Consider the following 27,468-nt stretch of genomic DNA (forward strand, 5'->3'; position numbering starts at 1 on the left):
CTATCCAAGTCACCTTGCAGTCTCCTAGCATCCTCCTCACAGCTAACACTGCCCCCCAGCTTAGTGTCATCCGCAAACTTGGAGATATTGCCTTCAATTCCCTCATCCAGATCATTAATATATATTGTAAATAGCTGGGGTCCCAGCACTGAGCCTTGCGGTACCCCACTAGTCACTGCCTGCCATTGTGAAAAGGACCCGTTTACTCCTACTCTTTGCTTCCTGTTTGCCAGCCAGTTCTCTATCCACATAAATACTGACCCCATCCTCTATGAATACCAGTGCAAAATATTTGTTCAGTACTTTGCCTATATTTTCAGACTTCACCCCTTTATCCTTGAGTGGTCCTGTACTCTTCCTCGTTCCCCTATTTTTAATTGGGATTCTCTTTAATCCTATTTGCAAAGCCATTTCATGGCACCTTTTGGCCCTTTTAATTCCCAGCTCAAATTCTTGTCTGCTTCCTTTATATTCCTCAAATGCCTTATCTGATTTCATCTTCCACAATATTACATATGCTTCCTTTATCTTTCTGACCAAAAAATGCTTCCACTTTTCTTAGTGACCTATTATGAATTAGGATAAAAAGTCCAAGCAAAAAAAACAACTTTTAAATAGGAGTGCCTCAGTACAGTAGCATCTACTCAGTGCTGTTTTCACACTTTCATCAAATAAAACGCCAAAGAAATGGCTTTAGTTCTGATCACTGGCTACCAAAAAAAACCTTTCATGTGCTTTATGTACTTCTACTGGATCAAATCAGTTTTGCGTAGAACAAATAATGCTTTCTGCCCTTGTGTCACACCATTACATGGGACAACAATGACTCCATATAGATTCAAACCATTTAAAAAAAAAAAAAAAAACTCATTAGGGCATGTCATGTTTTACAAACGTAATTTGAGTTTTTTGAAGAGGTGATGAAGGTTATCGATGAGGGCAGGGCAGTGGATATTTCCAGAAAAACAAGCGTTAAGGCTCAATTCCCCCCATTTCATTCAGCATGTAGCTACAGCTACAGGGTCTTCAATATGAGGATCTTTAGTGGCCATGAATTGGGAATATTATGGATGAGAGTTGGCCCACAGCTTCAACATGCATGGTCAAGAGAGACTTAGATTTAGGACTAAAAGAATCAATGGATATGGGGGAAAAAGCAGGAACGGGGATTTTTGATAATCAGCCACGATGGCTCGAAGGGCCGAATGATCTACTCCTGCATCTATTTTTCTATGGTCATTGTTGCACAAAACACAATTAAGTGAAATCATTTAAATAAACAGAAAGATTTAATGCTTGTTGCATTTGAATTCACTGAGCACACAAACATCAAAGAAAGGTGGCATTAACTAGTATGTGGGTTCATAGGATCAAAAATAAACAGGCAATTTTGGGGAGGAAATTCACACTCAACAGTATTGCTTGTTAGGATTAAGTACAAGCAAACTGTTGGCTAATATGAAGTGACAGCACATGCATATCTAGAGCTGCTTCAAATGCATAACATCACTGAAGCACTCTAATGGATGCATACAGCAACTTGATTTAATATACAGTAAAATTCATTTTGATGCCAAATAAAAAATTATATATTGGGGACAATTGAACAATATTTTGTACAGGTTCTGTTTCCCCTTTGAACAATTAATAATTGTGACAAAAACATATGTTTGAAGAAAGTAATTTTCTACTTTACCTTATCAAGAGTGAATAAATCCAGAAGCTGATCTGTCCCCATGCTCTGTAAACTTGCATTCTCTTGACTGATAATGGTATTTGCAATGCTCATTTTAAACTTCTGTAATCCCATGATTTTTTCTTCTAAGGTTCCTCTTGTTACTAATCGGTAAATATTAACAACACGTTTCTGCGGAGATCAAGAAAAAATGTTTAAATAATCAAATCAAGGACTTTACATCATAGACTGGAATGCACCAGGTTGGCAGTTTTCAACGCTTCATTTTTATTTGTTCTGCACCATTATTTTCCCAGCCCAACCTGTCTATTCAAAACCACTGTTTTGCAGATGTTGAATTTCTCTCCTTATGCTTGCATTGTCTCAGGTACATCACATAAATTAAATCAACCTTCTTTTGCATTTGTGTACTTTACAAGTGGTGCGCAACTTGATTGCTATTTCTTTCCTCCATCCCTTTGTTTTAACATTGGTCATTTGAAATATCTTTAAATATTGAAGAGACTGGACATAAAATACTAACATGCCTCTCTCCTCTTCACAGATCCTGAATGACTTGAATGTTTTGTTTAAAGACAATTAAAAAAAATTACTTCATAAATCTGTCAAAACAAGTCAGTCAACAAAAGAAACCAGAGTGATTGGTACCAGCCCAATCCTTCATCTCCTCCATCCCTAAAGCACCAATGCACATCTATAAAATTCAGCAAAGTGTTACTGATGATTTCTCAACCTAGGTCAGAGAGAACTGGAACACCTTTAGCAATAGGTTTCTCTCCTAGTCACATGCCTTCCTGATGCTAGCATTGGACCAGTTTAATGCAGTGGCTTACTGCCATTTTCTAGAGGGTATTTGAAAATTCACATTACATGACAAGGCTGGCCTTATAAACAATATATCTATATCCTTCAAGTACAAAAAATAAACTTCATTCTGCTCCATTAGCAAAATACAAATTGGGGAAAGTGAGATATCTATATAAAACAGATAAAAGTAAACTACTTTGATGACTGAAGATGTTTTAGATATTAATCCAGCCAGCACATCCAGCTGGTTTGCTATTTCTGTTGTGATCCATTTGTGAATATCAGCTTGGAAATGTAAAGTTTGCCAGACAGAACATTCTCCTCAAGATTAGTTGCCTTCAATTTAGGATTCTTTTTCAGCCCTTATTAATCTAATGGGCCTGTAGTTGGCAAATCACACGCTACGTTTGCTGGCCAAGTCTCATTCGTTCATTAATTTTACCATAAGGATTTCCTTCATAACCTCAGAAAATGGTTGTTAGGTTGCAGGTTTTAATGGAATATATTATTGAAGGCTCTACTGCCTTGGCTTCAAAGTAGTCTTACACTAGATGGATTGGACAGCAACACAATTTAGTAGCAACTCAAGTGAAAACTTCAATAAAATATTACTGTTGTCAATAATTGCAGTTCACCTGTTAATTATTTTCTACTCGTATGGTGGGCTAAAATGGCCAATGTATATTGCCCCTTATGTGGATTAATCAGGGATGATGTAGTTGATGGGAATGCGATCTCCATTCATTGATGGGAAATTAATGAAAATAAAGTGAATTAGGGTAGGATGAATGTAAATGTGTGTGCTTAATGGTCACTGAGCTTGTTGGGCTGAAGGGCCCGTTTCCATCCTGTATCTCTCAGATTCAATGAAATCAATAAAATATTAAAGCATATTCAGTAATCAAATAGCAACTTTAGAAACTTACAACTTTGCAGCAGGCCACGAAGATCTTCGGGCTTACTAAGTTGTTCAACCTGTTCAATTGCGGGTAATCTAATTGTAACCTCAGTTTTGCATTTCCATTTAGAGCCAATAACCTTTCAACCCTTTGCTGATCAAAAATCTACCAATTTCTACCTTTAAAACTAATTCACAAAACCTGCTTCCACGGTGTTTGAGGGAAAGGGTTCCAATGTCAATGACTCGGAGAGCAAAGAAAAACCCTATATTTGCCTTAAATTGATGACCCTGTAATTTTAAAGAGTGACTTCATCAATTCTAGATTTTCCCCATGAGGAAACTGGCTCCACCCATCAATCCTGTAGTTTCTCAGGATTGTGATGGTGCTGCAAGCATGTTTTTCATTGTATACACGTGTCTTACTGTATTTGTGTATATGACAATAAATTTGAACTTGGCACACTTGTGTGATGATGTGGCTAATTAGGTGGTTCCTGTGATAAGGAAAATGACCCATACTTGCCATTGTTTTATTGCACGCCTTTATTGTGGGTGGCATTACTGCGCAACACGGGCAGAACGGCAGAGGACTTTTGTTTAATGGATGTTCAGAACATTGTCATTTAATCAGTAAATTTTACAGCAATGACTTGGAGCTAAACTTCCAAGTATGCACACATGCAAATATCATCTGCGATTGCAGTTTGATGGCAAGGTTATAATGTCCTGGGTTCTGGAATGGAGCTGATGGGAGGTTCAGCAGTAATCTGTATTTCAACAACAAATGATAAATTAGCTCCTTCCTGGATTATGGCAAAATATTTTTGTTGAGTGATATTTTGCAAAATGGGTAGGAGAACATTCATCATAAAGCATTTGATTTTGTTACTCCGTCCTAATCTGCAATGAGATCGGATCCCTTGGAGCGAATGCATTAGGTGCACTTAAATGTTGCCAATATTTGCATTATTCTGTTTAGACTTGAAAATCGCATTAGCCATAAAAAGAGAACAGCCAATGAGTTTAGATAACTGTTTGAAGCTACCAGAGAATCAATGAGGCCTATTGTACATTGGAAGATTCTTCCATTGTGGAACCAAACTAAAGGATTATGCTTAGATTATATTTAGATTAAAATCCCACACACACATTTGTCAAGCCCGTTTGAATTTATATCAGAAGGTGGGTATCCTGTAATTAACCTCAGCTTTTTGACCAAGTATTTGTTGTAAGGTAGAAGTATAATGGAAAAATCTCTACTCAACTGGATTCACACTGTTCCTTTCTGAAGGTTCACAACATCCAGGAGAAAACAGTGGATTCACTGGTACTGCATTCACACCTTAATGTTCATTCCTTCCACAGCTGGGACACCATGGCTAAATACCAGGCATGATATTCACCTCCAGAAAAAAAGTAGGAAATATTGGCCGGGGGTCCAGGAGGCCGGTTAGCCCCCCCCCCCACCCACCCCAGTGGGGGTCCTGCATTTTCAATAAATTGAAAGTGATTCCCAAGCTTTCTGCTGGTAGTTTACATAACAGAAGCTTAGAGTTTTTCTAACACATAACCAGTAAAATAACTCCCAAAAGATAAATATTTCATGAAATAAATGACTTCATACGGCTAAAAAAATCTTTGCAAAAAATGCTACCTGAAATGTATCTTTGCCTAGCACTGTGTGCAAATAGCACAGAAAAAATGATTTTGGCTGCAGCCATCTGCTTCAGTCAGGGAAGCTGGTCGGTGATTAGCCGCAACACCCCTCGGAGACTGCGTCTGATTGGCCGCCGAGTGACCGGCGCATTATGTGATTGGATGCCATGCCCTTGGAGACAGCGGCTGATTGGACAGCAGGAGACAGATTTTTAGATTGGATGGGAATTTTAAGGGAAGCTGATCAGTGATTGGACGCAACCCCCTTAGAGACAGCGGTTGATTGGCCGCCAAATAATCGGGCACAAAAAAAAAATCGAAAAATAGGGAAACAAACAAATCCGGATTCCGATTTAAATCGGAAGAATATCATGCTTGTAAATACATAGCGGGTGCAAAATGCACACCAAATATAAACACACCATCTGAGGCACAAGAATAATGGATGAATGGAATTTTTACAATCTGCAATTTTCCCTTCAAGTAACACGCTTTTTTGACGTAAGTATAACGCTTTGCTACATTGTTATTCAATACAATACTGGAAATCTTTACATTCCTTTAGAAACGCATCCATCACAGGACTGCACAAATCCAAGGTAGATCACTCCAATTCTTAAAAGAACAATAAAAGCTGGCATTTCAGGCAAAAAAAAACATTCCCATTAACTAGGACAGGTTATAAATCAATCATTAATTTCCTTTAAAACAAAATAGTTCTGAGTATCAACTATATATACTCAACTTGGAGATGAAAATTGATACTCAATCCTTAAAACTCTGTTGTGGTGAATGTTAATGGATGGGATTGGGCGCGTTATAAATATTTTTCTTCAAAACATTGTTACTGTACTTTAAGTAACAGAGGAATCATCAAATCAAGAACTGCAAAGTTTCAAGCAACGATTGAGTATTGAAAAGAATCTGAACATATTCGAAGCTAGATAAAAAGTAACCATTTTCAAATAGATTAAAAAAATGCTTTACCTGCCCAATACGATGAGCTCGATCCATTGCTTGCAGATCTCGCATTGGATTCCAGTCGTGTTCAACAAACACCACCGTATCTGCTCCAGTAAGGTTAAGACCAAGGCCACCCACATGAGTGGTTAACAGCAAGACATCTATTGACGGATCATTATTAAACCTAATAAAATACAAATATAGAAATGCTAAATAATATATAATTTAACATAGTTTTATGTGGAAACAAGGGACTGGTTTTCCAAGGAAAGATACAAAATGCTGAAGTAACTCATAGGGTCAGGCAGCATCCCTGTCTAAAAGACTGAACTAACGTGCTAATTCCTCATAGTCATTTCCTTTAATTCAGTTAAATGTTGGTGCAGGTCGTGAGCAGATGCTGCCATTCACATTTGCACATGCTAATGTTTTTGAGGCAAAATACAAAATAGTCGAGTAACTCAGCGGGTCAGGCAGTGTCCCGAACATGGATGGGTGACCCCTCTGAACTGCTATGGGAGTTGAAGTTCAGCGGACACAGAGCTCCTTCCCCTCCCCCACCCAACAGGAGACAGAGGCTAAAAATGAAAATATTCACCGATCATATTCTTCCTTTGCTGAAACTGTTTGCAACAATTTGAGTCAAGTTCATGGCTAAAATCTTCCAAGGACCTAGTGACAAAGTATTTAGATCAATGTTGTTTTCTGCAGGGCATATGGAGGGATGTGAAATTCATTTCACTTGCACTTTATGTGCAATGTGACGAATAAAACTGATTGATTGATATGGCACTTAATCACTAAGCTTGGGACATATTGTCAATGCATGCATTACTTGTTAGGTATCTTACATACCTTGCCACAATGGAATGTCGTTGACCTGCAGGAACACTGCCATCCAACCTTAAGTAAGTGATACTTGACATCTGAGGTTTGAGCAAGTCATGTTCTACAATGTCCAACATACTCTTCAGTTGGCAGAAAATGAGAACTCTGTGTTGTGCTACAACAGATTCGGTGCCATTTTCTGAGGCTGCACTGTTACCAAGTCCACAATCAAGCAGCAGCTTGAGAAAACAAAAATAACAATTAAACAAAAGTCAACTCATTCAGGACCAGAATCTTCAATCTTTATTCTTTTACATTCATTTGACATGGGGAATAAAATCTTGTGGTTCTGTTTATTAGTTAGTTTTCTAAATAGGATTATATTTGAATGCAGCTTAAAAATAACTGCTAAACTTGCGGCTACTTTGAGAAGTATCTAACTAATTAATCAAAATAATAATATTTATAACCAACATAACTAAATTGGATGGGAGATGGAGGGATGGCAGGCACTTGTACTGAAAATGAAAACTAAGAAATATGGAAAGTAATCACATTTTCCAAGTTACTGCACCAAATCTAAATAAATATTTTATAATCAGGAAGACTATGTATTTTCTCTCCTCTTAAAAGATAATTTGGCCTATAATTGCTGTTAACATCTACTTCTCAACAGGAAAATGTATTACGTAGAACACACAATAATCAGCACAGAATATGGCCCTTGGGCTCACGCCGAACGTGATGTTAGATTAATCTATTCAGCTCTACCTACACTGGATCCACATCCCTCCATATCCACGTGCCTATGTAAAAGCCTCTTAAATGCCAATATTCTCAGTTCATCCATCCTCTTCTTCATGTCTAAACCTTCCCTCACCCCTCAGCAACCCAAACTGCCAATGGGAGGGACGTCTAGAGTGCAGCCTATTGCTATATAACTTTTAGCACCATCTGCAATTCTCTAGTTTTATCAACAAATATCACAAAAATATTTACCATTCCTAATGTAATACAATGTAATTCAAATGATCTTGACAAAAATGATCTCCAAGAGCAATGAAACAAACACAAAGAAATTGTACTATATTTCAAAGAGTACCTGCTTTAAGGCAGAAAGCTTTGGAGCATGCTGGATATCATGCAGAAATGAATTCTGAGCAGCAAGTTGCTCTTTAATATGCTGGAATTCTGGATGTTGTGGTGTCAGTACTAGTGCAGGATGATTGCAAAGTTTCCTCAAATACTGCAGAGCCTAGAAATAAAAGGAATAAAGTTAAAAATAAATCCACCTGGTTTTTCCTTATTTCTAATATTTAAAATGTTCATGCACTAGTTTGTCTTCAGCAGCTAGACCAGGAGTCGGCAACCTGGTTCTGCATTTGGGCCATTTCTGTGAGCGAATGGCGGGCCACATCTATCGCCATAGTGTGACACTTGGTGTTATTTTTCGCATTAGCTTTCACGTGTTTTTCAATTAGATTTCTGCAGTTCCCGGGACAGGCTGCAGCTCCCAGGTCAGCTTGCCAGCCCCGGAACTGGCTGTAGCTCCCAGGTCGCCTGCGTGCCCCGGGACTAGCTGCAGTTCCCAGATCAGCTCGTATCCCTGGGACTGGCTACAATTCCCAGGTCGTGAAAATAATTGAAAAAAAATAATACGCCTGCGGGCCGGATGATTTCGGGTTACGGGCCGGATCCGGCCCGTGGCAATGAGCTAGACAATATTTTCCCTTCAGCAGAAGATATGCCCTTTGCTTATAAGGTGATACAATGTTGTGGTCAGTTTCTAAACTGTAAAATATATTAAGTTTATGTATTAGTTAAATGGATGATGTTAAACATTATATTTTTTATAATGTTATAAATGATATAACATCATATTTTTACAGCATCACTTACTTCACAAATCTCTCCATTCAGCCTCTAATCTTTACATGCAACCTCACTTGATTGTCCTCACCAAACAGTATCTCAGACGGCATTATCTCTTGAACAATTTATGTTTACTGCCCAATTCTCACCTATCGCCCACAGTGGTTTTTGCCCCTCTTCTCAGGAATTCCTATGCCCCTGGATCGGGTAATGTGCTGATCCATTTTGAATTGTGTAATTGTTTTAAATATATATAATACAAGATCAAAGAAAATCCTGAACAATGGGGAATGAAAGCAATGGAGTATGAATTAATGGCGGGACATGGAGGAGGAAGGATGATAAGAAACAAGAGAGAAATGAGATGAGATTGTGTCTTAAAGAAGATGCAAGAGAATTAAAACCCTTCCATACATGTGAACTAAATAATCAACTTGAATTATAGTCAGTTTCAAAAGTCAGATTAAGTTTGGGAGGTAGGGCTGGACAGGAGTGGTGGTAAATCTTGTCTTTACCAATCCCAATTTGATTTGGCAAAAAAAAACAAATACAAGCAAAGCTTCTTAAATCTGTTTTGTATTTAATTGGAGCCCTAGTGAGACCACACCTGGAGTATTGTGTGCAGTTTTGGTCCCCTAATTTGAGGAAGGACGTTCTTGCTATTGAGGGAGTGCAGCGTAGGTTTACAAGGTTAATTCCCGGGATGGCGGGACTGTCATATGCTGAGAGAAAGGAGCAGCTGGGCTTGTACACTCTGGAGTTTAGAAGAATGAGAGGGGAACTCATTGAAACATATAAGATTGTTAAGGGCTTGGACACGCTAGAGGCAGGAAACACTGTTCCCGATGTTGGGGGAGTCCGGAACCAGGGGCCACAGTTTAAGAATAAGCAGTAAGCCATTTAGAACGGAGACGAGGAAACACTTTTTCTCACAGAGAGTGGCGAGTCTGTGGAATTCTCTGCCTCAGAGGGTGGTGGAGGCAGGTTCCCTGGATGCTTTCAAGAGAGAGCTAGACAGGGCTCTTAAAAATAGCGGAGTCAGGGGATATGTAGAGAAGGCAGGAACGGGGTACTGATTGGGGATGATCAGCCATGATCACATTGAATGGCGGTGCTGGCTCGAAGGGCCAAATGGCCTACTCCTGCACCTATTGTCTATTGAAAGAGGGAAAAGGAGTCAGAAGATTATAAAACGAACACTAAGGATAGCACGTGTATCAGAGAAAATGAAATGCCTCTTGACTATAACAATGTCTAACCTCAATCATTCTGGGTGTGGCATTTTATCGTCTCACTTCACCTTTCCTTTAGCAAACAGATTTTCCCCTCGCCATATGTCCATTAATCACTTTCCTCATTGTGTTATCTTTCTTCTACAATTTCCATCTGTGATTTAGTAATGCAGAATTTTAATTTTTTTATTTGTTTTTAAATTGGCAAACGTAAGTAAACCAGATAGCTTTTTTTGAGAATATGAGCAACTTGCTATTACACACAAACAGCATCAAGAGCTTGACAGAATCTCAGAAATAAATATTTACCTGGAATACATGCCCAGTGGCTTTCAGTTTAGGTTTCTCGTTTTCTTCTGTGTGTGTATTTGCAGATATTGTTTCTTCAACATCACACTTAGCACGTGATTTGGCAAAATCTTCATATAGTTGGACCTACAAATAAAAAAAATTCATACCGTATCTTAAGAAATAATAAGGAACAAAGTATAATTTATGAATCAAATTCCTATCGATTAAAACACCGCCATTTAGAATAACCAATTTTTTTTTTTAAATGTATACTATATTTTTGATAAAAAAATCTTGCAATACTTAAGTTCAATGCTGTTTATTTGGTTAAAGTGATTAATATTTAAATTGCCGAAGTAAAAAAAATGAGAACTTAGAAATTATGCAAAACTTAAAAACTGCATGGATGTCAAATGCCAAATTTGTACAAGGGTATACAGCAATCATAAAACAGGCCACTAACGCTGTGTACAAACATAGAAACATAGAAAATAGGTGCAGGAGTAGGCCATTCGGCCCTTCAAGCCTGCACCGCCATTCAATATGATCATGGCTGATCATCCAACTCAGTATCCCATACCTGCCTTCTCTGCATACCCCCTGATCCCTCTAGCCACAAGGGCCACATCTAACTCCCTCTTAAATATAGCCAATGAACTGGCCTCAACTACCTTCTGTGGCAGAGAGATCCAGAGATTCACCACTCTGCGTGAATAATGTTTTTCTCATCTCGGTTCTAAAGGATTTCCCCTCTAGCCTTAAGCTGTGACCCCTTCTCCTGGACTTTCCCAACATCGGGAACAATCTTCCTGCATCTAGCCTGTCCAATCCCTCAAGAATTTTGTAAGTTTCTATAAGATCCCCCCTCAATCTCCTAAATTCTAGCGAGTACAATCCGAGTCTATCCAGTCTTTCTTCATAAGAAAGTCCTGACATCCCAGGAATCAATCTGGTGAACCTTCTCTGCACTCCCTCTATGGCAATAATGTCCTTCCTCAGATTTGGAGACCAAAACTGTACGCAATACTCCAGGTGTGGTCTCACCAAGACCATGTACAACTGCACCAGAACCTCCCTGCTCCTATACTCAAATCCTTTTGCTATGAATGCCAACATACCATTTGCTTTCTTTACTGCCTGCTGCACCTGCATGCCTACTTTCAATGACTGGTGTACCATGACACCCAGGTCTCGTTGCATCTCCCCTTTTCCTAATCGGCCACCATTTAGATAATAGTCAGCTTTCCTGTTTTTGCCACCAAAGTGGATAACCTCACATTTATCCACATTATACTGCATCTGCCATGCATTTGCCCACTCACCCAGCCTATCCAAGTCACCTTGTAGCCTCCTAGCATCCTCCTCACAGCTAACACTGCCCCCCAGCTTCGTGTCATCCGCAAACTTGGAGATGTTGCATTCAATTCCCTCATCCAAATCATTAATATATATTGTAAATAGCTGGGGTCCCAGCACTGAGCCTTGCGGTACCCCACTAGTCACTGCCTGCCATTCTGAAAAGGACCCGTTTATTCCTACTCTTTGCTTCCTGTTTGCTAGCCAGTTCTCTATCCACATCAATACTGAACCCCCAATACCGTGTGCTTTAAGTTTGTATACTAATCTCTTATGTGGGACCTTGTCGAAAGCCTCTGAAAGTCCAGATATAGCACATCCACTGGTTCTCCCCTATCAACTCTACTAGTTACATCCTCGAAAAATTCTATAAGATTCGTCAGACATGATTTACTTTTCGTAAATCCATGCTGACTTTGTCCAATGATTTCACCGCTTTCCAAATGTGCTGCTATCCCATCTTTAATAACTGACTCTAGCAGTTTCCCCACTACTGATGTTAGACTAACTGGTCTGTAATTCTCCGTTTTCTCTCTCCCTCCCTTTTTAAAAAGTGGAGTTACATTAGCTACCCTCCAATCCTCAGGAACTACTCCAGAATCTAAAGAGTTTTGAAAAATCATCACTAATGTATCCACTATTTCTGGAGCTACTTCCTTAAGTACTCTGGGATGCAGCCTATCTGGCTCTGGGGATTTATCGGCCTTTAATCCATTCAATTTACCTAACACCACTTCCCGGCTAAACTGGATTTCACTCAGTTCCTCCATCTCAGTCCCCTGCCATTTCCAGCAGATTATTTATGTCTTCCTTGGTGAAGACGGAACCAAAGTAGTTATTCAATTTGTCCGCGATGTCCTTGTTCCCCATGATCAATTCACCTGTTTCTGACTGCAAGGGACCTACATTTGTTTTTACTAATCTCTTTCTCTTCACATATCTATAAAAACTTTTGCAGTCAGTTTTTATGTTCCCTGCCAGTTTTCTTTCATAATCTATTTTCCCTTTCCTAATTAAACCCTTTGTCCTCGATTTTCTTCCTCTGAAATACAGGAATAAAATGAGGATGCGAATCAATGGGGAAGTAGTGAAGAAAGGTTTGAGGCAGTAAGAGGGGAAGGAACAGCATCCAGAGTGGTAAAAAGGGCCCACGATCGCAACAGATCTCAGCTATTGTACGAGGATGGTTTGGGCAGGGGTCGGAGAGAGTAGGCTAGAAAGAGGATGGAGGAGAGAAGATACTAATCTCTCATTTGATCATATCTCAACCAGATGAGCACACCTGCCTCTCTAGCTCTGTATAATCCAGTCTCAATTAATTTGAATTTAATGTTTTATTAATGCAATTGTCTTTCCTTTGTCCAAGCTGCCTTCCACTAAGTTTAATACTCACAATACACTAAATTTCTTAGCGAGTCCAAACCACATTAAACAGAAGCCAGGTTGAAGACCAGCTTCTGGTCAGTGGGCAGGTAGTTAGGCCCCTTTCAAATAATTCCAGTTGTCTAGTTCTGCTTTGCAAGAAAATTAATGCGTGCAACAGAAAATCGATGCAAGTGACAGAATTGTGCACCAAAATGTGTTGCAACTTTATTTGCATCACTGAGCATTCCTGTTAGCCTCCATGCATGTGCATGTGAAACCAATAGAAGGCCCATTTCCATTCTACATATATAGACACATTTAGCAATTACATTTCTGTACATTTAGCACACAAAAATCACTGCATTATATTATTTTAGACACTGTGATTTTGTTGCAGCTTTCTTCATGAAACATATGATATTACAACATACCTGTAAAGTACTGAGATTACAGTAATAGTCTTGAATTATCTTCGGTGGAAGATCCTGAAGGACATCTTCCTTCATTCTGCGTAGCAGGAAAGGAAGTACTTGTCGATGCAATGCTTCCATTGCAAGAACACCTATGCCGCAATGGACAATGTTTATTTTGAATTCTTACTACAACTAATATATGAAATGAAAATTACAAATTAAAACTTCATTACACCGACTTAAGATATTTTAGTATCAAACCTTTAATTCTTAATTATATAATTATCTGTGTAGGAAAGAACTGCAGATGCTGGCTTAAATCAGTAGACACAAAATGCTGGAGCAACTCAGCAGGACAGGCAGCACCTCTGGAGAGAAGGAATGGGTGACGTTTCGGGTCGAGACCCTTCTTTAGACTGATGTCAGGGGAGTGGGCGGTACAGAGATAGAATGTAGTCGGAGACAGTAAGACTGGTGAGAGAACTGGGAAGGGGAGGGGAGGGGATGGAGAGAGAGAGGGAAATCAAAGGTTATTTGAAGTTAGAGAAGTCACACCGCTGGGGTGTAAGCTACCCAAGCGAAATATGAGCTGCTGTTCCTCCAATTTGCACTGGGCCTCACTCTGACAATGGAAAAATGTCTGATTGGGAATGGGAGGGGGAGTTAAAGTGCTGAGCAACCAGGAGATCAGGTAGGTTAAGGTGGACTGAGCGGAGGTGTTCAGCAAAACAATCGCCGAGCCAGCGCTTAGTCTTGCCAATGTACAGAAGTTGACACCTGGAACTGCAGATACAGTAGATGAGGTTGGAGGAGTTGCAAGTGAACCTCTGCCTCACCTGAAAAGACTGTCGGGGTCAGTGGATGGAGTCGAGGGAGGAAGTAGAGGGACAGGTGTTATGTTATTATCTTACAGGTCTAGGAAATCATACCGAGTGAACTGAATATTTAGTACTGGTACACCACTGATTTTCCAGCAACCGATGCACCGGCACCTCATTTAAACCAGACAAAATCACGGTACCGAAACGATTCTTCTCAGGTGCTGTATACATGAGCACCCTGGTCTTCTGTATATCTTTATTTTTCCACTCACACATCAAGTTGTTGCTCCATTTCTCTCAGTACATTGTGATATGCAGGATGAACGCTTTACACTAAACTTTACTACTGCCTTGCCGCGCCAGAGACCCGGGTCACTGACCATGGGAGTTTGTACTTTCCCTGTGACCTGGGTGGGGTTTCTCCGGAATCTCCTGTTTGCTCCCACACTCCGAAGACGCACAGGTTTGTAGGCTAATCAGCTTGGTGCAATTGTAAATTGCCTCTAGTGTGTAGGATAGCATCAGTTTGCGGGAATGACTAGTCGGCATGGACTCAGTGGGCCGAAGGGCCTGTTTCCACGCTGCATCTCTAAATTAAACTATTACCCGACCTCTGTTGGTCTGGCAAAACAGATAATCCAGCAAGGCTCTGGAACAAATGGTGCCAGAAAATCAACGGCGTAACGTTTTACTATCAAAGGACTTAGGAAAATAAAAAAGCTCAAAAATCTTCATAACTGCAATTTCAACGTATATATCCATATTTTTCCCTTCTCCCCACAATATCAAGCCCTTCTGTGACTGTTCTGACTGATTGATTCTTGCAAACTCCAAAGTTGTTCAGTTGTACATTTATCATTAATACAAGCAAAGAAATAAAATAAAACTGAATGGACATACTGGCATTAACCTATGCATCAAATTCAGTCACAGCAAAGTCACTTCCAGACCAGTCAATGCTGTAAAGTTCTATCACAAACGTTTTGGACTGATGTTGAAAATGACCAACCTGCACCACAGACTGGTCAAGGAATATAACCATATAACAATTACAGCACGGAAACAGGCCATCTTGGCCCTTCTAGTCCGTGCTGAACACGTATTCTCTTGACATTGTCACACTCAAACCCTATGGCAATATGTCAGATTCAAAATATTATCTTACCTGCTTCCTGCTCCTTTGAAGAACTCTTAGCATCTCTGCTAGCTAATATTGGCTTTCCATAACGTGCTGCAAACTGTCGTTCAGTACCCAAAAACCCTGGCATCAGGAAGTCAAACAATGACCAGAGTTCCAAGACATTGTTCTGCATTGATACAAAATTAAACTCAAATTGAACATCCTAAATGTTTATGCGAACGTCCACAGATCAAACTGTTGCAGTGTTTACTTCCAATACATCTAATGAGTTGAGATTAATTAACATGTCAAGTGACACAGACAATATGTTATCTATTGATCAATATTTTTAAAATGAAATTACAAAGCACAAATGTATCTGAAGTCTATGTGCTATGGACAAAGAGATTAAAATTTCATTGAACCTTAAAAGCTGGATAAAGCTGCAATGGCACCCATCGTCAATTAAAAAAAAAAATTAGAGCGATCTACTTACTTTATTTTCTTTTAGCTTTGCTTTAATCTGAATCTTTTCATTATACTAAAACAATACCTTATTATTTGGGTTATTATGAAAAACCCATGGCTTTTTCATATAAAACCCTTTCTCACCAGTTTAGCATGAAAACAGTTGGTCAATAAATAAAATTCAATTGATTTTTGCTGTCTTCTCTAATTCTTGTATTTTCAATTTTAATTTTAAAAGCCCTGTCTCCTTAATCACATTAACTACAAGGATGACTTTGTACTTTTTAACCATTCAAGAGAATCATTCCCATGTACATTGAGTACAGTAAATCCTCATCATTAGACATCTTTATAATGGATTTCAGTTATAGCAGACTGTCCCTTAAAGATCACAGGCTGCTAGTTACACTGCGGAAGCTATTGAAATTGACAAGCACTGAAATTGACACGTAATTGCTTCTATCGTCGGGTAAAGGGCCTGTCCCACTCTACAAGGTAATTCAAGAGCTCTCCCGTGTTTAATAAAAATCAAACTCATGGTAAGCACGTAGAATGTATGTAGCGGGTACGTCGGAGCTCGGGACTTCTCTTAGCGGCTCGTAACGCTAACGGCAGGTACTCGAGAAACGCGGTAAGCTCGTGAAGATTTTTCAACATGTTGAAAAATGTCCACGAGAGCCCCGAGTACCTACGAGCGGCTATTACCGTAATTCTCCAAGTTCGAATCAGGGGAAACTCGGGAGAACTCTTGAATTAGCTCGTACAGTGGGACAGGCCCTTTACTCTATTAAACAATGTTATGTAAACAATGTAAATAAACAGCCATTAGTATTTTTAGCAGTAACAAACATACATTTTTAGCTTGTTACAATGAACTTTGATTCTGAAAACAACTAGGTGGTTAGAGTGAATCCCTTACTCTGCTATAACTGACAATCAGCAATAACAGATAACATGGCCCCTCCTCCCACCCCCATGGTCCATTATAATGAGGATTTACTGTAATCATAATTCTTTCATTAATGATCTCCATTAAGTAAAAGAAGCAACCATGGTAGTTAATGGAAAGGCTGCAAACATTATTCCCTTTCATTTCCTTCTTGTCCTCATATAATCATTATTTCTAGTACTTTACACTTCAAGCAATGCTCTAGTCTATTTCCATAAATGTATACGCCAGGTCACATGGAATTTCTGGATCCTCTGAATTAGGATGCTGTTTGTAATTCAAATTTTGCAGGGGAACCTTCCTGTTATTCTAAAGGAGACCAAAAATAACTGATAGTGGTCATTGCCCCTATAATCAAATGACTGTCAAGACAAAAATAACTAAATAATAATAAAGACATGAACAAATATAAAAGACATATCAAAAGTGAGACATACTGTAACTGCGTTGTATTATTTGCATACATTTTCAAGAATAATTTTAAATTTTATAATTCTAATTCTACAACTGTATAAAATTCACTTAGGATATTACTTTTTCCAATTATACATGGTCAATCCATCTACGTTTAAAAGTCAAACATTATTTTATTTTGCTCCTTAAGTCATTATGGTTGACCTGCTTCAATCTTCTTTTATTTATTTAAATAATTTATTTTAAAAAATGTAACCTTCATCGGATCTCCTTTTTAAATGTGTAGTTTACATCTCCATTTGTTTTATCTATTTCATCTCTGAAATGTATTTAGTTTCTTATTTACCAAGTAATGTTTTGAAACGTTTTAAAACATTTTTGGACTTAAATATGTCAAAATCATCTAATCTACCAAAAACACAGATTTACTGTTTTAAAGAGGTGAAACTTCTACATTCTCAGCCAATTGAACGAGATTCTACTCAATATTTAAAACGTCTCCAATACAAAATAGCTTAAGTAGGGAATCATCCTGATCATAACCAACTGCCCTTGGGAAGGTCAAAAGTTTAGACAGTAGCCAGTAATGTGCCACACCTAATATTTGTAAAATGCAAACCTGAGAGAGTAAAGGTCCGTGTAATCAGAAAATATATTTAGTGTGGGATGTACAGTACTGCACAAGCTTTTAATTAACAATGACTTCTAGTGATGACTGGAGCATTATCCCCAAATGTTCAATGTGATTCAGTATTGTGTATTTATGTACTAATATTGGTTAAACCCTATACAGTCCTCAAAACATTCGTTGTCAGATTTTTTTCAAATCTTAGTCATTCTTGGCAAAGATTTATTTTCAGCATATAATAAAATAATGCACAATATCGCTGTCTGTTGAACCCTATATACATCTACTTTATTCTACCAGAACAGTGCACGTTGCATTTGCAACTTCCATTGTGTGGTTCAAATGACAAATTCCTTCATAATTTCAATCATCTACTTGGTATTTTCTTTTATCCCCCCCAATGGACCGTACCATGATTTGGCCATGTTCTGTATCACTTAAAAGATAAATACCTGTATGGGTGTCCCAGAAAGTATCAACCTGTAGCTTGCAGTTAGCTGTTTTACTGCCTTTGAAAGTTTTGTCTTACCATTCTTGATGACGTGCCCTTCATCAAGAATGCAATAGTTCCACTTAATATTTCTGAAAACAGAAAAGCTCAAATATTTCATGCAAATCGATCATGTCCCTGACAATATAAATGATTAAAAATAATTCCATATTGTTAATTAACATAAAACACATTCAAATAGTCAACAGAATAGAACATCTGTTATTTTAAGAGCAAGTGCAAATGTATACCTACTTGAAAAAATCAATGTCATTTCGAACAACATCATACGATGCCACAACAAGGTTGTGTTTTTTCACAAGGTGCTGTAACCTGAAAACCAATACAAAATAAAAACAGGTTAAAACGCCTCAAATTTTAAATGATGCATGCCGCAAAAATGATTAAATAGATTAATAATTACTGCATCCGTGAATCTGAGGTCATGGCATGATTTACCTAGCCCGCTCAGTGGGAGGTCCTGTATAGTGCAATGGATGCAATATTTCTTTAGTACAGAACTTTCCTACTTCGTCTATCCAATGGCCTGTTAACGTTGGAGGACACACTACCAATGAAGGTAGAGGTGAATGATCTTCTGCCTGAGTTTTTGTATACTCCTGAACCCTGTGGAAAGATGGAAGTTGGCTGTTGTTCTGCTAGTTTTCCATTTTTAACAATAAAAAAAAAGAAACAAATCATTTGCTTCTACTTACCTGAGGAAATGATCTCCTGCAAGAATGCAAATTGATTGCAGAGTCTTTCCCAGGCCCATATCATCACACAAAATGCCATGAAGCTTATATTTGTTCAGAAATGCCAACCAGTTTACACCATCCTTAAATAATAACATGCATAAGAGAATAGCTATTAAAATATAACTTTTTTTTCTGACATACCAATAGAGATCAACATCGGCTAAAATAAGTTCACAAACCAGAATCTTGCAGATGGCATTAAATTGCCTACAAAAATACTATTACAATAACCGTTCAAAATGCCACTAAAACCTTTCCTTTCAAGAGCTATCAAGAAAATACATGGTGTGCAAGAAGGAACTGCAGATGCTGGTTTAAACCAAAGATAGACACAAAAAACATGGGTTTCTTACCTGCTGATATTTCCTGAGCTCTGCTTTGATAGAAACAGGAATTTTGTAATTTTCCAACTTGGTGCTATCTAATAATTGTTCCAAAAAATGTCGCTCTCTGGCTTTTTGTTTAATCAATTCTTCTGACATATTTGGTGGATTCGGAATGCCAGCCTGTAAAATTGACTGCAATTTAGAATTTGTATCACATATTCCATTGTGCAACTAAAATTACAAATCTTTCATTCCCTTAGTTACATGGGGAAGGAAGGATTGGGGAACTGAACAATGTAATGGATTAAATACTGAATTCACTCTAGGACTTATCAATAAATAAAGAAAAAACAAATACATGAATAAATAGTGAAAGACTAAGTGTTCGTTGGCAGAAACAATCCTACATAGGTGTGGTTTCCTTTGAGTTTGGAGATACCAGCATACAATTTTCAGTGTAGTCCAAAGGATTCGCTGCACCTCCTCATAGGCCATCAGCTCTCGGCTGGTTTGTGTGACTTTGCTGCTCACAAACTGGATTTCACACTTACATTAAACTTCAAACTGAATTTCCCCGATGTTGTACTCTTCATTATTTCTCCACCAGCCTCTTAAGAACAAGAGGCAAAGATTTGCAAATTTTTATAAAGAACTGATATTTTCAGGAAAAGTGATTTACAGAACAAACTGAGTGGTCAAATTAATAACTATGTCCTTGTATTTCAAAAGTTACTAAAACATATGTTTCTCAGCATTTTCTTCCTATTTATTCAATTAAACCAAAAAAGTATAAATTATCTGAAACTTGCCCGGCAACCACTGCTTTCCAATGAAAATAACAGAATTGCTGAACCTATGTTATATCTGGTCTGACACAAGGCAGATTTATCAACAATTGCTGCATATCTGCAGAAGTTGGCACTCTATGCAAACTTGAATTTATAGCAGTGATCTGCTGTGAGGAAGTTTGGGACTCAAATTTCTGCAAGAAACTTAAACTTAATCGCAACCACAGGTAAAAGTTATAAAGTCTCCCATGCAATTTTTTTTTGGGTGGCAACATTCAACAATACTCAAATTAAAATTATGCCACCCTTTGACACAATAACTATCTGTCATCTATGTTTAGGGTATGATATCAAGTATACAAACAACGTAAAACTCAATTTTAGTAAACAGTGAGGATAAGGGAATTTAGGAGGATTTGGACATGAAGTTAGCAGGCAAATAAAAGCAGACAAATGTGAAGACTGTACATTAGCAAGAAGTTCGAGAAGAAATATGAACTTAATAGTAAAACTTAAGGAGAGCACAGAGACAAAATGATCTTGGAGTGTATATCCATCGATTTTAAGGCAGCAGCAAAAGATGATGAAAAAATATGAGATTATTGTTTTATTTCTTATGACAAAGGGATAGAGTTTAAAAATAAGCCTTTATAAAGCACCGATTTGCTTTCAGGGAAATGCAAGTGATTGCCTTTCACATCAGAACAGAATATGTGCAGCGACCACCCGCGGAGGTTGAACTGTCGCCTCGGCGCAGAGGGAGAACAAAGAGGGAAGAGACAGAGACTTTAAGATTTTGCCTTCCACCACAGTGAGGAGGTGTTTGGTGAACTCACTGTGGTGGATGTTAAATTTGTGTTGATTGTGTGTTTTTGTCATTTTTTAAATTATATGTATGACTGCAGGGAAACAAAATTTCGTTCAGACCGAAAGGTCTGAATGACAATAAACAAATCTAATCTAATCTAATCTATGGCATAAAGGAACCCTAGCTAAACTGGAGTCAATGGAAATCAGGGGAATTATAACCAACAAAAGTCAACCATCTCAACCACAGGATGTCTCCGCAGGAGTTCCCCAACGATGTGTCCAAGGCCCAACCACCTTAAGCTGCTTCAGTACTGAACCTTCTTCAATCGAAAGGTCAGAAGAAGAGGTGCACAATGTTCAACACCTATCATGAGGGAACGAAGCAGACCATGTCCAAATGCAACATGACCTGGACAATATCCAGGCCTGAGCTGACAAGTGGCAAGCAACATTCACTCCACAGGCGGCGCGACTCACCCGTTGCAGCGGCCCCTACAGCCTGTCTGTCTTTTTTTAATTTTTTGTCTAGTTAAATGTAGTGTTTGGTGTTTTTTAACACTGGTTTTAAATGTGTATATGTGGGGGGCGGGGGGGGGGGGGGAGGGGGAAACCGTTTAAAATCTCTTCCCTGTCTGGGAGACCCGACCTTTTCCCTGTCAGGTCTTCGTTGTCGTTGGGGCCTAGCACCGTGGAGCGGCCTCCAGCCTGAACGACCCGGGGGCTCGGGAGGCTGCGGAGCTGCGGACTATTCACCATCGTGGGGCTGGCCGGCCTCGGAGCGTGGGGAGCGGTGGTGACTCGCTGCTGCGACTCGACTCCTGGGGCTCGGAGGCTCCAGCAACTCAGCCGCAGGTCCGGTGGACTGGGACATCGGGAGCTCACGGGTCCGGGGGGAGAGAGAGACCGCTTCCCGGAGCTCCCGCAACGCGACTTCTCCAGCCCGTGTCGCGGGGTTGGAACGACCCGGAGCGGGGTCATACATCGCCCGGTGCGGATTCATGGCCGTGGGACATTCCAGCGCCCGCCGGGGGCTCCAACTTCGAGACTTCTAGACCGGGAGCGGGGCCGTAAATCGCCCGGCACGGCCTAAAATGGCCGTGGGACTTATCATCGCCCGCCTGGGGCTTCGACATCGGGAGAGACATGGAGAACAGGGGAGAGAAAAGACTTTGCCTTCCATCACAGTGGGTCCACTGTGATGGATGTTTGTGTGAACTAAATGTGTATGTGTATGTGTGTATGTCTAGGAATTGTCTTTGTTTGTATGGCTGTGGAAACAGAATTTCGTTTGAGCCTCACTGAGGCCCAAATGACAATAAATTGTATTGTATTGTAGAAGTACCAAGCAATGACAACATCCAACAACAAAAATTGCAGCCATAACCCCATGAAACTCAATGGCATAATCACCACTGAATCGCCCAATATCAACATCCTGGGGTTCACACTGGCCTGAAACTGTACTGGTGTAGCCATATACACAATATGGCTACAAGAGCAGGTCAGAAGTTAGGAATCTGCAGCACACAACTCATCTCCTAACTCTGCAAAGCCAGTCCACCATCTTCAAGACTCAAATCAGGAGTGTGATGGAATTCTCCACTTGTCTACAGCTTCAATAACATTCAAAAGCTCAGCAGTATACAAGACATTGCAGCCCACCTCATCCAAACTATTCACTAATGCCCCACCTACATCATTTAGCTACAATTTGTACCATCTACAGGAAGCACTGCAGTAACTCACTAAGACTTCTTAGCCAGCACCTTCCAAACCCACAATCTTTACCAGCTACAAGGGCAGAAAAAGCACGGGACCACCAGGAAGTTGTCCACCAAGCCACACTTCATCCTGACTTGGAAATATATCACCATCTCGTCACCATTATTGGATCAAAATCCTGGAACTCCCTCCCAAACAGCATTGCGAGAATCCCAACACTTCAAAAACTGGAGTGGTTCAAAGGGCAGTTCGCCACCGTCTTTTCAAGGGTGATTACGAATGGACAATTAAATTCTGGCTTCGCCGGCAAAGCCCACATCCTTAGAATGATTAAAAAGTTGGAATATTTCATTTACTTTGGGTTATCATGGCATAATCATCACTGAATCTCCCAATATCAATATCCTGGGATATGGAAGAAAATGATTTAAAAATAAAAACAGAAAGTGCTGGTGTTACTCTTTAGATCTGACAGCACAATGGAGAAACAATGGTTCAGGGAGACGATCTTTCATCAGATCTGAAAGAGCAAAGAAACAAGTATATTTTAAGTTGTAGAAAGAAGAACATGAAAACAAAAATAAAGCTGAAACAAAGTTGGTGCCATTTAAGAGAGGGTGATGGATGTTTGTTAATCATTGCTGATATGATAAGGAGTGCAGAAAAGGAGATGAATGCAGGCAGTAAACAAAAAAAAAATATTGGGACAGAGAGATGGAGATCACAGCAGTTGCCAGAAACCTGAAATAAAATGAATGCACAAAATACTCATAGAAGAGTAAAAGTGCAAATCTTACAAATGAACAATCATATGTCGGAACTAATCAATCAGGCACAGTTAAGGCAAAGTGTTTGAACATCGAAGAGACCGCATCTCAAGCAGTGAATACAATAGCAAAATTGAAATAAACGCAAATGAACTTTGTCTGAGAGTGTTTGGCTCAATTGATAGTGGGACAGGAAGAGGTAAAAAGCAGGCATAATAAAATATATATTAAAAAAAGTATAAGAGTAAGTATTAAATCTCTTTGATACCTAAACCAGCACCTACAGTTCTTTTTTATTAGGCTTTAGGCTTGAGATGTAGCACAGAAACCGGTCCCTCAGCCCACCGAATCCATGCTGACCAGCGATCACCCTGTACACTAATTGAAGCCAATTAACCCACAAATCTGTACATTTTTGGAGTGGGGGAAGAAACCAGAGCACCCAGAGAAAACCCACGCGGACATAGGGAGAACGCACAAACTTTGTACAGACAGCACCCATAGTCAGGAATGAACCCGGGTCCCTGGCGCTGTGAGACAGCAACTCTACCACTGTGCTGCCCACATTGGGTATCATACCACCTATAATCAAAGGGGAAAGTGCAGCAAGAAGGCAAATGAATGGAGATAGAGATGTGAACAAAAGAATCATGCAGGAAACAGGCCCTTTAGAATGCTGAAAGGGGAGAGATAGATGGACGTTCAGATGAAATCTGGCAGAAAATGTGTGTGCTGCTAGAATAGAAAGCGAAGACAAGGGAAAACCATTCCTTGTTTTAGCTGGATGGAGAGGAAGGGGAGCGCAGGAAATAGAGCAGACGCAGTGGAGTGTTCTGTCATCTATGTTAAAGGGGAACTACGATTGCAGAGACATGAGACATGGTGTGGAAAGTCTCATCATCAGAACAGATGATGGGAAACTGGCAAAATGGAATGGAGCAGGGTGAGAGGAGGTATACTCAAGATAGAAAAGGGTGTCTAAGGGCTTGTAATGGATTTATTTGAATGATTGAATGGATGGAGTACTTCAGCATTGTGCAGAGATCCAAAATGTTGGGAGCTGGTCCCCCTTATAAGAAATTGAGAGGTCATAAGGATGTTGATGATTTATTTATAAACGTTTTGTTAATGCAAAAATCAATGTGGATAACTTAGATTTAAAATGATCAGGTAAAGAACCAGACCAACATGATTTAAAAAAGTATGCTGCAAGACATGATCCGAAACACATTGCCTTCAAGTGCAGTTGATGTAGTCTCAATGAAAGCTAAAAAAAATCCCCAAGGGGGAAAAAAAAAGATACGGAAAAAGCAGTCAAATGATAAAACATATTTTGGTAAGAACAAGGAGAGACAAAATGGATTAAAATGGTACAATTTTAAAGGAGTGTGCCGTTAAGTTTATTTTGCTTTGCCTGCTTAATTGAAAAGTTCCATTAAAAATTTGGGGTGGTCAAATGTTCTTCTATATTTTCTTTATTATTCTAAAATTCTAAAAACCACAGATTCTAGGACGACACAAATAAAACACTGATTATACTAAATCATCCAACTAATTTTATTCTTTATATCCTGATGTTTTTAGTTGGTTAGTTCAGTTTATTGACACGTGAGGTACAGTGAATATGTTGTGTGCCAACATAGCTTCACAATTCTGTTTTCATAATTCAAGTTTTCTCACCTGTAAACTCAACACATTCATGACAATCAAGTATCTCACAAGTCAGAAAACAGCAACGTGCAATTAAATTAATTTGAATTGAAAAGCAATTTCATTTAATCTCTAAATTAGATGGTTTAAATTCATTAAATTTGATTGGACAGTTGGATCCACAGTGGGCCACAGGATTGTCTACATCCAGTACAACACAGAGCTGCCAAAATATAAATTTTCAAAACTTACCTCGAGTGGCATTAATCTAATCAATGTTGCAAAACACTGGGTGGCCATAAATCGTACACTATCCATTTGGTCGCTCATTCTGCCCAGTACAGGGACTACCAACAGAACAATGTATGGGATTATATCTACATCAAGTTGCTCCATTATACCTGTATATTGTTGTTAAGGAACTATTTTTGCCATTACTCTCATTGTTAGCATTTTTGAAAGGAAATGAAAAAATGCACATAAGGTAATAATAAACGCACATATATTCTGTATTGCTCTTCATATATATTAGTCATTTAATTGCAATTCTAACACCTACATTTAGAGAACCGTCCAAAAGCAAGTCACTTATATTTTATACCAAAATTATGAAATGTGAATAACTAATTGAAACTTTGCAGATTTTCTTGAGTGCAAGTGTTAAAGGTTTTACTGGAGTTGATGTCTATTCAACCAATCAGGAAACTTTATTCCCTTTTAGAGTTACGCATGCATCAAGATTAGTAGCTACAAGAGCTAGCATCTTCAGTTAGTTCCATGGCGAGAATAGGGGAAGACTCCTTTCAATATGTCTTAACAGCAGAATAGTAACGATGAATGCATCAACATCTATGCCCATTTCACATTCTAGTCTTTACAAAGTTTCAGACTGAGAAGAGCAGGCATTGTGGAAAAGATGCCTCCTTGGAGAAACAATAAAAAGTAATAATTGCTTTGATATTTATCGAAGAGAACCCGTTATCGAGCTTAAAGTTAGTTAGAAGAGGCTAAAATTACAAATCATTCCACTTTATGGACAAAAATTCAATACATCTATGCAGGTTTTACTGATGTTTGGGCAAATATTCTTGTAGACACCAGGTACTGCAGATGCTGGACTTTTGAGTAAAACACAAAAAAATCTGGAGTACTTCAGTGGGTAAGGCAGCATTTATGCGAGGAATAGGAAAGCACCATTTCGGACCTTTCTTCAGACATTGTAGGAGAAGAATAGCTGGAATAGAGGTGGGAGCTGGACAAAGTATGGACATTGTTTAGTGTAAACAGAGTGGGGTGGGTCGATTGGTAGATAGGAGGGCAAAGGCTGGAGATGAAATGGGGCGTCAGATAAGGAAAGGAGTGAAATGCAAAGCCAGATGGAGGGATGTGGGGATGATGGAGGCAGAGGAAGCAGAAAGGGGAGGGAGGAGTGATATAAAATAGGAGAATTCAATATTCATACTGTTTGGCAGTAACCTACCCAGGGAATATGAGGCGCTGTTCCTCCAATTTGTGCATAGCCTCACTCCGGCAATGGAGGAGGCCTAGGAAGGAGAGGTCGGTATGGGAATTAAAATAGTTAGCAACCAGGAGATCCAGCAGGCCATGGCAGACCGAGTGCAAGTGTTTGGCGGAACATTCACCTAGTCTCCACTTGGTCTCGCCAATGTAAAGGAGGCCACATCAGGAGCATCAAATGAGTAGATGAGTTTTGATGAGGTGCATGTGAACCTCTATCACATCTGAAAATGATGGACGATGTATAGGGACAGGTGTTAGATCTCCTGCAGTTGCAGGGGAAAGTACCTGGGGAGGAGCAGTTTGAGTGGGAAGGGATGAGTAAACCAAGGAGTTGTGGGGGGAGTGTTCTCTGTGGAAAGAGGTAGGGATTGGAAGAATGGCTGGTAGCAAGATCGTGTTGAAGATGGAGCAAATGTTAGGGAATGAAGTGGTGGACAGAGAAGGTAGACGCAAAATGCTGGAGTAACGCAGCCTGACAGGCAGCATCTCCGGAGAGAAGGAATGGGTGATGTTTCGGGTCGAGACCCTTCTTCAGACTGATGTCAGGGTAGTGGGCGGTACACAGATAAAATGTAGTCGGAGACAGTAAGACTGGTGGGAGAACTGGGAAGGGGAGGGGATGGAGAGAGAGGGAAAGCAACGGCTACTTGAAGTTAGAGAAGTCAATATTTATACCGCTGGGGTGTAAGCTACCCAAGCAAAATATGAGGTGCTGTTCCTCCAATTTGCGCTGGGCCTCACTCTGACAATGGAGGAGGCCCAGGACAGAAAGGTCAGATTGGGAATGGTAGGTTTAGGCACACTGAGCGGAGGTGTTCAGCGAAACGATCGCAGAGCCTGCACTTGTTCTCGCCAA

At 39.5% G+C, this 27,468-nt stretch overlaps 1 protein-coding gene across 2 annotated transcripts in view; it reads right to left on the reverse strand.

Moving 5' to 3' along the window:
* Positions 1-27,468, reverse strand: part of btaf1 (B-TFIID TATA-box binding protein associated factor 1) — a 110,261-nt gene that overhangs the window by 3,539 nt on the left and 79,254 nt on the right. For both annotated transcript variants that reach the window (XM_033033615.1, XM_033033616.1), the window contains exons 25-37: positions 25,344-25,492; positions 19,382-19,534; positions 18,987-19,108; positions 18,730-18,897; positions 18,526-18,603; positions 18,233-18,362; positions 15,367-15,508; positions 13,399-13,529; positions 10,265-10,390; positions 7,954-8,106; positions 6,879-7,090; positions 6,048-6,207; positions 1,697-1,867 (exon numbers count right to left, since the gene is read on the reverse strand). In XM_033033615.1, coding sequence (XP_032889506.1) covers positions 1,697-1,867; positions 6,048-6,207; positions 6,879-7,090; positions 7,954-8,106; positions 10,265-10,390; positions 13,399-13,529; positions 15,367-15,508; positions 18,233-18,362; positions 18,526-18,603; positions 18,730-18,897; positions 18,987-19,108; positions 19,382-19,534; positions 25,344-25,492 — 1,895 coding nt within the window. The remainder of the gene's footprint in view (positions 1-1,696; positions 1,868-6,047; positions 6,208-6,878; positions 7,091-7,953; positions 8,107-10,264; positions 10,391-13,398; positions 13,530-15,366; positions 15,509-18,232; positions 18,363-18,525; positions 18,604-18,729; positions 18,898-18,986; positions 19,109-19,381; positions 19,535-25,343; positions 25,493-27,468) is intronic.

This window comes from Amblyraja radiata, chromosome 15 (genome assembly GCF_010909765.2).
Source record: "Amblyraja radiata isolate CabotCenter1 chromosome 15, sAmbRad1.1.pri, whole genome shotgun sequence".
Classification (NCBI taxonomy): Eukaryota; Metazoa; Chordata; class Chondrichthyes; order Rajiformes; family Rajidae; genus Amblyraja; species Amblyraja radiata.